This window comes from Lipotes vexillifer, unplaced genomic scaffold (assembly GCF_000442215.2).
Source record: "Lipotes vexillifer unplaced genomic scaffold, Lipotes_vexillifer_v1.1 scaffold889, whole genome shotgun sequence".
In the NCBI taxonomy this organism is placed as follows: domain Eukaryota; kingdom Metazoa; phylum Chordata; class Mammalia; order Artiodactyla; family Lipotidae; genus Lipotes; species Lipotes vexillifer.
The window spans coordinates 681222-692607 of NW_006788335.1; the positions used below are offsets into that span (position 1 = coordinate 681222).

Below are 11386 nucleotides of genomic sequence, written 5' to 3' on the forward strand. Positions count from 1 at the left end.
AAGACACAGACCTACTAGAGAATGGACTTGAGGATACGGGGAGGGGGAAGGGTAAGCTGGGACAAAGTGAGAGAGTGGCATGGAAATATACACACTGCCAAACATAAAATAGATAGCTAGTGGGAAGCAGCCGCATAGCACAGACAGATCAGCTCGGTGCTTTGTGTCCATCTAGAGGGGCGGGGAAGGGGGGGGGGGGGGGGGGGGGCAGTGGGGGAGAGAATGGCCAGCCAGGCCAGAGAACAAGTCAGTAGGCCTGGCTCTGAGTGGGAGGGAAAAAGCAGTGCTTTGGAGAAAATGAGGCACAGAGAGGGGCAGAGGCTTCCTCAGGACACACAGCGCAGTAATTCTCTTCCTGGCCCCAGGCTGCCTGAATCAGGCAGGAAAAACCAACAAATGGCAATGGGCAGAACAGCTTGCGTGCACCCTTCCACAGCTGCAGAAGAGCCTGCCTTGGCTTCCCTGACCCGCTCTCTGGAGGAGGTGGATCGCCCAGCCCAAGCACTGAGGTCATCCGGGCCAGCTGGGCACCACCTGGAAGGGCCGTGTGGGCCAGCCAGCCAGGCCGCCCTGAGCACGATGTGTCCACCCACCCACAATTGGCACTCCCGACCCTGCCGCCAAACAGAACACAGCCTGGAGGGACAGCCCCAGGCTGAGGTCAGAGGCCAAGCTAGACTGAAGACCTGCTGCGTGCAGGCATGGAGCACACACTCTTGTTGGGTTCCCATTTAACAGACAGAGAAACCGAGGCTCCTGATGTGCCAAGTTTAGCTCTTAACTCACTGTGGGCTGCCCCATCCTCACTGAGCCTCAGTATTCTCACCTATAAAATGGGGGCAATAACTGCGCCCACTACAGAGGCTCAGCTCACAGCAGCCCTCAATACTGAGCAACCACAGGTGCTCAATACACATTCCCAATTATCTCTGCAGGCCACTGGGCAGAGGCTCGGGGACGCCCGAGGACAGGAGAGCCCCTGGGACCAGCCGCTCCACCACTTGCCGAACGCGAGCATCTGAGGCTGGATGAGCAGCGCTGCCTTCACCCAGGCTGGGGTGGCTCTGCTCGGGGCCTGCCTGGGAACCACTGCTGCAGCCGCTGACTCAAGCAGCCATTGTTTTGTTAGCTGGACACGGCCCCCCAGACACTCAGCTCCCCCTTCTCGAAGCTGTTTCTCATTCTGGCCCAGCCTGGCCCCGTTTCCAGCCCTCCCCCCGGGTCCCAGGGGAGCACAGTGTGGGATGGGCAGCCAGGACTCTTCCCTGGCTGGGGCGGCGCGGGGGGAGGGGCGGCGGGCGGAGCGCGGCAGCTCTGGCCCCTCCTCACCCTGGAACAGTTTCGGTCCCAGCTTCTTCCCCTGAAGGGACGTAGGCCGGCTGGGAGAAGCTGAGAGTGCAGCTGGCTCTCCTGGGGACACCAGGCCTATATCCTCTTGGGGCTGAGAGGCCCTGGATACTGAATTCACACCCTCCTCCCGATCCCCTGGGGGTGCTGGCCTCGGTCCCAGAGTCATCTGAGAACGGCTTGTGACCGCAGCCGAGGGGCTCCCAGCGAACATCTCTGGGCCGGGTCCCATGTGCTGGAGACATGGAGGTGACATGGGGCCCTCTTTCTAGCTGTCAGTGTCCCAGTTCAGAGACCATCCCCATATGGGGAAGGGACAGCTTTATAATAGTAACAACACAGTGGAACCAGTAACACAACAATAATAAGCAGCAATGGTTTACTTTGTGCAGAAACCTCTGCCTGTATAACCTCACTGAACCCTCGCCAGATCCTCATAAGTTGCTGCTACTTTATGGCAAAGGAAACTAAGCCACAGAGAGGTAAAGTGACTTGCCCAGGGTCACACAGCCAGACTAGCCAGAGATGAGCCTCAAACATAGGCTGGCTGGCTCCAGTACCCTTGTCCTAACCCACAGTCTCTCCGCCCCCTGCTCTGTCGGGTGCAGCCAACAGCTGCTGGGAGTTTGGCCACGTGGAGCTGGAAAGGCCCTGGGTTGCAAGCTGGGGATACTGGGGCCCATCAAGGAGCTAGCCACTTCCAGAGGGCTCAATCACCTCCAACACAGACGGTGGACGAGCCCTGAGAGGGGGATGGCGCGGGCGGAGGTGACCGCCGATCGCTGTTTGGCTCCTTTCCTGGGCCTGGCCTCCACTTCAAGCCCTCTGCCCACGGCCCCCCGCATTATTTACTGATCAGACCAGAAAGCGCTCCGTGATTAACGCCCCACTGGGGCCTCACTGGGCCTCGTAATGGAGCTGTGAGCTTCCTCCCTCCTCCAGCGCGTGATTTATCGTGTTTCAGGGTAAAGGATGGTGGATTGGGTGGGGCGAGGCTCACTGGCCCTGCTTATCTCGGTGGCATCGGCATCGAGGATCAGCGGGCAGTAGGAGAGTGGGCGGTGCAGCGGGGCCCTTCCAGGCAGCCTGCTGGGTTCGGCCCTGGCTCAACACAGGCTTTGGAAAGGAGGAAAACAGGCGAGCTCTGGGGGGAGCCGGGATCCAAATCCACGTGGCTGGCGCCAGGAGACTTTCCGGGCCTGTCCCCACTCGGGGACCAGCTGGTTTCCATGGCAATCCCCACACCGCTGGCAGAGCTGGAGGGCCCCTTGGGAGTCACCTGGTCCAGCCCCAGTGGGGGCTCCAGGAGAGAGCATCCTGCTCCCGCCAGCACCTGGCAGGACGAATGTGGGCCAGCAGCCACGGGGTCTCCTCTAGAACCAGATCAACTGTGTCTCACTCTTCCCCTAGGCCTTACTGGTTCCCTGCAGCCCACAGGACAGTGCCCAAACCCTCGGCCTGCACCCCAAACCTCACATGCTCTCAGCTTCATCTCTGCCTGGTACCCAAACCATGTTCTACCACGTCTCTGGGCCTCCGCCTCTGCCTGGAAGGCCTCCCCAAGCCCCATTTGTCAAAGTCCTGCTCCAACAACCCCCTCCTCCAGGAAGCCTTCCCTGAGTCCCTCAGACTCAGCTCTGCTTTGGCGTATCTTCTGTCCTGAGCTCCTCCCCGACTGTCTGGGGGCTCCTGGAGGATAAGGGCAGGGTCTGATTCATGCCTTTTAACGGGCTGCCATGTAACAGAGCTGAGCCCCTCCCTGCCACACTCCAGGGAACCCTCCACCAGGAGCAGAGACAGGCAGGAGATGGTGCCCAGGAGGTCTGGGCTCTGGTGGGCGAAGGTGGAGACAGCTGCAGTTGTGGGAAACAGGAGCCCTGCACCCGGGGAACCTGGCCCCAGCCTGGGACTACGCTGGGCACGGGGCTCGGCAGCTCTGCTGGCCTCACTGGGAAGTTCTCATTACTCCCCACTGCAGCCCCAGCAGGGGAAGAACATCCCTGGGTCTCAATTTCTTCAACTTTAAAAGGGACCCATTCACCCCACACTGTGACCTTGAGGGCCTCTTTGGCTCACACCCCTCAGGTCAGCATTTTCAGAGGAACCAGGGAGTAAAGGTGATGAGCACAGGCTCTGACAGCAGACACTGTTCCACCTTTTACCCGCCGTGTGACCTCAGGCAAGTCACTTATCCTCTGTGGGCCTCTGTTTCCCCTTCCTGTATACTTATCATAACACTCACCCCATTCCCTTGCTGGCAGGATTAAAAGATACGCATTATACGTCAAGCGCTTTTGCAAAGTGCCTGAGACAGAGTAAGTTCCCAGGACACAACAATAAAAGTAATAATAATGATGCCAGCGGGAGCAGTTCTGGTGACAGAGTGAGGGCTTTCTTGCCACCCCAGAGCCCAACTCAGACTGGGAAACTGAGGCCCAGAAAGGGGAAGGGATCCCTCAGGCCCTCATGCTTCTCTTCCATACACAGTGTGTCTGTTCTCCACCCTCCAGCAACCAGAACCCGGAAGCCGGCCTGTTTGCTTAATCTCCATGAAAACCGGCAGCCGTGGCAGTCGGCAAATGAGACCCCTGCAGAGGGTGTTTCTGCAGGGGCTGAGCCAACTCACACAGGCCTCCGCTGAACTCCAGGGGTCCCTGTTCTTGTCTCTGCTGAGCCCACTTTACAGATGGGGAAGTGGAGGCCCAGAGAAGGTAAGTGACTTGCTGGAGGCCACAGGGAGGAGGTGCAGAGCCAGGATTTGAATCCAGGGACTTGGTGCCAGGGTCCAGCACTGACCCGTCCACCACTCTGGGCGTGTGTGGGTGTGGCAGGCTTGACTGTGGGCATGGCCAGGGCCGTGACAGATCCTCCACCCTCCTAGCAAACGCTGGACAGTGACGGGCTGCCCTGGAGGGGAGGCGGCGGCCTGGCCAGCCCCAGTACACAGCATGGTCCAGGGCTGGCGTCAGCGTTGAAAGGGATTTGTCAAGTCATTCAAACCGACCACATCTCTCATTCACGCACCCAAAGGGCCAGGGGCTCACGATCACATTTTCAGAGATGAATGTCACTAAGTGACTCCCTGCCTCCCTGACTTCCTCAGGAGGCCCCCTCAGCCCCAGCCCCGACTTGTGGCAGGGCCTCTGCAGATACCTAGCCAGCCTCAGCTGGCTCAGGAACTGAGTCACTGCAGCGGCAGCTCCCGGCTTCCATCCCGTCTTCCGTCTGGGGCCTGCTGGGAGGTGCTGCCCCAGAGGGGGTTTTGTACAAAGGGCTCCACCCAAATCTCCGCGGATGGGGCGGGGGTAACTGCAAAACCCCCAGCTGAGAGCCCACAGCTAACACCAGCGGTCACCCACGGCGGACTCCAGAGCCAGACAGCCAGTCTGCGGGTCCCTGCGCCACTAGCCAGCTGCGTGGGACCCTGGGCCTCAGTTTCCCCATCTGTAAAACTGGGGATAAGAGCACTTCCTGCCTCACGGGGTGGGGGTGGGGTGCTGTAAGAGCAAACACACTGGTGCCTGTGAAGGGCCCCGCGCAGCATCCCTCCTCAGAACTGGGAGGGTGGCCGTGGTCATTTTTCAGCCCCAGAGAGCTGAGAGGGCACCCAGCATCTGCACACCCCTCAGGCCTACCAGATGCGCAGCATCTCACCACTAACAGAAGCGGTGCCCGGCGGCTCTCTCCTCGGCCTGTGCCTCCCGCATCTGATCTCGGGCTGGGAGGCACCCGACACACCTGCGCCTCACCCCTCTGTCTTGCCCACCCCTGCTCACCTTCAGGGCCTGCTTTGGTCCCATCTCCTCCCTCCTCTGAGCGCTCCCTGCCCCAACAGCTGTTCCACACACTGAGCACACTTCTCTCAGATGTATTTCTCTTCTCCTGGTACTCATACCTCCACCTGCCATTTCCTGGGCACTTCGTGTGAGATTTCAATTCAGAAGGAGACACTGTCCCATTTTACAATGAGAAAGCATGTGGCCCAGAGAAGGTAAGTGACTCACCCTGGGTCACACAGCTTACGGGTAGGAGAACAGGACTCACCATCAGCTCTACCCTCACGTACCTGGCAGTTGAGACTGATGACACTCCCAAGTCAGGGAGGTACGTTAACCGTCTCCTGGCCCAAGATGTGTCTGTCTCTCTAGGCTAGAAGGTCATCCCAGCCAACGCTGCCAGAGTCCCCTCTCCTAAGTGCCCCCAAGTGTCTCTTTTACCCTTGGCCGCAGGGAGCTCACTCCCAGCCCCCAGGCCAACTCCAAATGGAAAGCCCATCTTGGAAGCTTATCTCCCTCCACCTCCACCCAGCATTTCAGCCCCTAAATTGGTTCAGAAAATGCCTTCTTGACGACGGGCACCCACCCACTGCATGCCAGTTTAAAACCGCCTGAGGGTTTTTTTTTTCCACCTTTACTATAAAAAGACACCTTGAAAATGCAACATTGACATTTCCCTGTCCGTTTTCTTTTTTTTTTAAAATACAAATATTATGGCCATTCATAGGCCAAAGGGAAAGATTCAGGGAAGGGAGTCGGACTCAGTCTGCCCTCGCCTTGCTGGGTGGCCCCGTGCCTCAGTTTCCCCACCGAGAGCACAGGCAACTTCCCAACTCACTTTCACCACACACGTGAATTGAGAAAAGGGATCCAAGCTACATGCCAGAGGCTAATTTTCTCACTTCCTCTCTCAGAATAGTCCAAAGGCCCCAAATATGCCCAAAGCAATCAGAGACAAAATTGGGGCCCAAGGCTGGGAGGACAAGGTTCCCTGCCTCTTCACTGCCTTAAAGGTGGTGAGCAGGGGGCAAAGCCTCCCAGGTGGGGAGATGGAATGTCCGAGACCACCCCAACCGTGGCTCTGGAGCTTCAGGCCTGAGGGCCCAAGGGCAACAGCACGAGGCTGGGTATCCAGAGGCTCGGCTGAGCCACCCTGCTTGGAGGGCAGACATCCCTGGAGAAAAGATGGAAGGGCAGGGTCCTGTCCCCCGTTGTCCAGCCCCACTGAGACTACCTGGTGCCGGAGCAGTCAGGCCAGACAGGGCTGGGAGGAAGAGGGACTCCAGGCCCCTGGTACTCACCCCCGCCCCCCCGACCAAACCCACCGTCTCCCCCAGAGGCACCCCTGTCGCATCCCCGACTTCCATCCCAATGCCGGGCTGGACTGGGCAAATCCCTTCTCCATCCTGTCCGTCCCCACCTCTGGGGCTACATCCAGGCATCTGAACCTGTCCTGAACCCGCCCCCCTTCTTCTCTCTGTGCCCTCAGACCAGGCCTGTCACATCCCCCTAAATTAACACCTGGCCGGCCACCCCTACCTCTGTGCCCAATGCCCGCCACACTGTAGGTGCTCAAGAAATATTTGTAAATGAAGAAGTGAGTCACTTGCCTGGAAGATGGCACCAGCCTCCTTCCTACCCTCCCTGCTTCTCCGCCCTCCTCCTCACCAACCACCTAACGACTTTCTAAACTAGCTCCCTTAAAAACCATCACAGAAACTGCAAACACGTGTGCCGAGCACGCTGCTAACTGACTGCTCCACCTGTAGCATCTCATTTAATCCCCACAGAGGTCCTGCGAGGTCGGTGTTTTTATTATCGTTCCTTCTCTACAGGGAAAGAAACTGACGTGCAGATCAGATGCTCTGGCTAAAACCCTTCATGGTTCCCCATGTCCCCAGGACACAGTCACGCCTATCCCGCACCCGCATGGCAGGCCTGCCCACCTTTCCCAGCCCTGCTCATAATTCCTGTTTCCCCTCCCCAGCCACAATGACCACCTCTCGCTGCTCCAGTCCGTCTTGCTGTTTCCTACCTCCAGGCCTGACAGGCTGTTCCCTCTGCCTGGACCCCTCCTCTTCTGCCAGCTTGGTGTGACTAACTCCTGCTCACCCACCCACCTGCGCTTTGACACCACTCTCCCCAGAGGCCTCGATGCCCCTCTCCGGGCTCCGTCTGCCAGGATGGGATCACAGCACCCAACCCTCTGGGCTGGAAGGACCGGCCACATGGTCCACGAGAGCAGACAGTAAGGGAATCACCATTGGTCCCCAGCACACAGCAACACAGTAGGGACTTAGGAAATGTTTACTGAGGCTGCCATCGGCCGCTAGAGGTGGGGTCTTCACTGTTGCAGAACAAGCCAAAATAGGTCACTGGTTGCTGTCCAGGACCAAGCCCAGACCTGTGCTAATAATGCCCCCCCCAGGGTAATAATAACAAGAACAGCAGACATCTACTAGGTGCTTGCTACGTGCCGGGTACAAAGTGCTTTACGTTATTAGATCATTTGGTCCTCAGCAATCCTTAGAGATTTACTGTCCCCACTTTACAGATGAGGAAACAGAGGCTCAGAAAGGTTAAGTCACTTGTCAAGGTCACACAGCTGGGAAGTGACAGAGTAGAATTTAACCCCGGATGCGAGGTCCAAGTTCTTAGACTGTAACTGGGGAGCTGGCAACAGCCAGGAGCAAGAATAAGCATCACTCTCCCACCCCCACCTGAGGCTTCAGGCCCAGATCCTGGGGCCTGTGCCCACAGCTGGGCGTGGGGAAGGGGAGAGGGGTGTGGAGGACACAGGGAGAGGGGCCAAGGAGGGCCAGGAATCTACCCCACCTTGGGGCGGGGAGAAGGCCCTTGTGCACTCTGCCCCTGGGGCTGTGTCCCTGGAGAGGCCCTGCCCCAGAAGAAAAGGGAAGCCCCAGCTCCCTTCGGCAGTGAGTCACTGCACCAGGCCAGGCTGGGGATGGGGACCGTGGGAACCAGGACGGTTCCTGCCAGAGGGGGAGGGGGAGAGGGAGACTGTGGCGGCCTGAGGAATCCCACGGATTGCCTCACACTGAGGGCCTAGACGGACACACAGGCCTGGAAAGGCCCGAAGAAGGCCCTTCTGACAGGGTCTTCCCTCCGCAGAGCAGCAACTGACTCCCCATTCACCTCCTCAGGCTCTGCGACCCCCGGACACAAAGCTTGTGCCCTCAAACACAGCCCACTGGGGCATGTAGCTCTGGGGAGGGGAGGAGTGCATGTCCCAACCGCAGCGCTGGGTGGCCACCCTGACCAAGCTGGCCCCTGCTGGTAGCAGACCGGCTCCCGGGCCAGTCTGCCCTGCTCACCCACCGTGTCCTTTACTTTCAGGGCAGCCAGCCAGCCTGGTGGTAGGCAGTGTGAGGGCCCAGGTGCAGGAGAAGGAATCTGCGTTTTCTCAAAGCCCCAGTGTTGGGCACACCCACAGGGCAATAATTAATCTCACGAGCTTCTTGCCAGGGCCTGAGGATCACAGAGAAGGGATGGGGCAGAGCCACAGGGAGCCTGGCCCCAAGGAGAGCCCTGTAATCACCAGGAGAAGGCTAAGTTCTGCATTTTGAGAAGTTGAGGCTTCCTAAGGGAGTGGCCAAGTCTCCCCTGACTCAGCTTGCGATGGAGAGTGCATTAAAGGCACAGGGGTCCACCTCCCAGGGCACTCTAAAGAAGTGACCCCTTGCTGATGCGCTTCCTTGAGTGGAACCACACACAGATCCCTCCTGCATCCCTGTGTCACGTTCCCCCAGGATCAACACACACATCGATCCCCCACAACCTGGCCCCCTCGCTCCTGCCCTGCCCAGCCCCAGACACCTGGGCCCCATTCCCCCACCCCAGCTGCTGTGGCCCTATACCTGGCCCTCCGCGCTCCCTCCAGATCCCCACATCCCACTCAAGCGCTACATGCAGTCCTGCTCACGTCCCTCCACTCTCCTGGAGCCGGCACCTCCCCACCCCAGTCGCCGGGACTCCTCCAACACACACACTCTGAGTTCCACATTTTGTAAGGCGGCAAAGGCTCTGCAGCACTACGAGCACAGATGCTGAGACCGGACAGCCTGGATTCAAATCCTGCCTCTGCTAGTTCTGTGTGACCTTGAGCAAGTTACTGAATCTCTCTGTGCCTCAGTTTCTTCATCTGTAAAATGGGGATGAGAACAGAGCCTAGCTGAGGACTGCTGTTAAAACCTCGAGTTATGCCATGTGATGCGCTTAGTAGGCATTCCACAAGTGTTACTGCCTTCCTCATAGCCCCCAGGCCTGGTGCCTGCTACATGCTCAGTAAATGTGTGTTGGATGAATGAATAAAAAGTTGGCCTCAGGAACACACCCAGTTGCCAACCAGCGGCCTCCCCAGAGTGCCTACTGGTTCCCAAACACCTGTGTCCCCTGCCGCACACATCCCACTGTGCACCCAGGCCTGCCCTGTTGCACCAGTGTGTCCCTGCCACACGCGCCTGCCTGCCCGCACGCCTGTGTGACCCAGCTCAGTGACACACAAGTCTGGTGCATACACCTTGCTTCCCCTCACCCTCCATGTGCAGGGTCCTGATGCACGCCTGCATGCCTCCCTGCACAACTGCCACACTCATGCACACACCTGCCAACTCCCAAAGGCAGCCATCACAGGCTCATGCAGTCGGCCCAGAACATACCTTTGGTCAGATGCTGCACTCACTCGTTGCGCACTCAGCCCACTGCTGCGACCCCCACTTGCACAGCCGGGATGTATATGCACCTTTGTCTCTCTTCAGCGCACACCTGGGTACCCATCCACAACCCGACGGCCCTGCACACCTACATATGCGCACCTGTAGTCCAGCACTCATTTGAGTGCCCAACGCGCACACCTAGGCCATATTCACGCCAGTGTCCCCCACCTCTGCTGACTATCCTCGCGACTACACCTGGGTCCCCGCAAATGCACCTGTGGCTCAGAGTATACACTTGAGTCTCCATACACACACATCTAGGTAACGGCACACTCACACGTGTGACCCGCTCAGCGCACAACCTGCCCAGTTACCCGCACGCTCTCTCGCCAGCCCCCTGGGCTGGTCCCCAGCGCCCCCGCTGCCTGGGCATACCTGGATGTTGCGTTTGCGCTCGCAGGCCGGCCCGGTGCCCTGCACCACGCTGTCGAGCACGGCCACCACGTCGGGTGCGGGCTCCACGAAGCAGGCGGTGCGCGCGGCGCGGATCGCGGCTTGCACGTCGGCGAAGCGAAAGGCACAGAGCGCGGCCTGAGCCGTGCGGGCCGCCGGGGCCCCCTGTGGCCGCTCGAAGACCGCAAAGAGCAGCTCGCGCGCGGGGAAGACGGATACTAGGCGGCTGTAGAGGTCGCCGCGGCCCGCGCCGCCCGCGCACTGCAAGCCCAGCTGGATGTAGGACTCAGTGAGCTTCTTGGCGTCGCCGCCGGCGCCGCGGGGCAGGCAGATGCGCGCCAGCAGGCTCCGCGCCTGGCTCTCCTTGTCGCCCGCGCGTGCCTCGCTGTTAAGCGCCAGGTACGCATAGGTCTGGGCGCCGGACTGCGGGTCGGGAGGGTGCAGGAAGGCGCGAACGAAGCCCAGCTTGTGCTGCTCCTTGGCGCCCTGCTTGATCTTGAGAATGTTATCGTCGGAGGGGTTGAGGTCGAAGGTGAAGAGCTTGGCCAGGTCGCCGCGCGCATCCAGGGAGCGGATGGCGATCTCGGGCGTGTTCTCGAAGCGGTGGTCCTCCAGGCTGCGGTTGCGCGGGAAGAAGGCGCTGCCGTAGCCCGTGTACGTGGCGCCCACCAGCAGGCGGCTGCCCCCGGTGCCGGCGGCCGGCGGCAGGACCAGTCCCACGGTGGACGCGTTCGGGTGGTTGGCCGCCACGTTCAGCATGCTGGGGAACACCGTGACGGGCTCGGCGGGCGGCGCGGCGGGCGGGAAGTGCACGGCCACCGCCGAGATGTTGCCCCGCCGCCGCAGCTGGCAGAAGCCCTGGTAGATGGAACCGCACACGACCACCAGGCCCTGGCCGGGGTCCAGTTGCAGGATCTTGTTGTAGTTGTCGGTGAGGCGCCGCGGGTGCTCGCACGAGGCCTGAGGCAGCTGCGGGGCGTGACACAGCGGGCTGTCGGCCACCGGGCCCACGGCCGCCTCGGCCTCCAGGCTCAGGTTAGCGCCCGACAGCTGGTAGAGGCGGTTGACGGCCGCCAGGTACACCGTCCCCGCCGCGCCGTCCAGGGCAAAGTTGTTGGTGGGCGTGGGCGAGGG

The 11386-nt window shown here is 60.0% G+C and overlaps 1 protein-coding gene across 1 annotated transcript in view; it reads right to left on the reverse strand.

Annotated features, from left to right (window-relative positions):
• Positions 1-11380, reverse strand: part of PLXND1 (plexin D1) — a 53725-nt gene extending 42345 nt beyond the window's left edge. The window contains exon 1 of the mRNA XM_007461565.1: positions 10235-11380. Within this exon, the coding sequence (XP_007461627.1) occupies positions 10235-11011 (777 nt within the window). The 5' untranslated portion in view covers positions 11012-11380. The remainder of the gene's footprint in view (positions 1-10234) is intronic.
• Between the last annotated feature and the right edge of the window lie 6 nt (positions 11381-11386).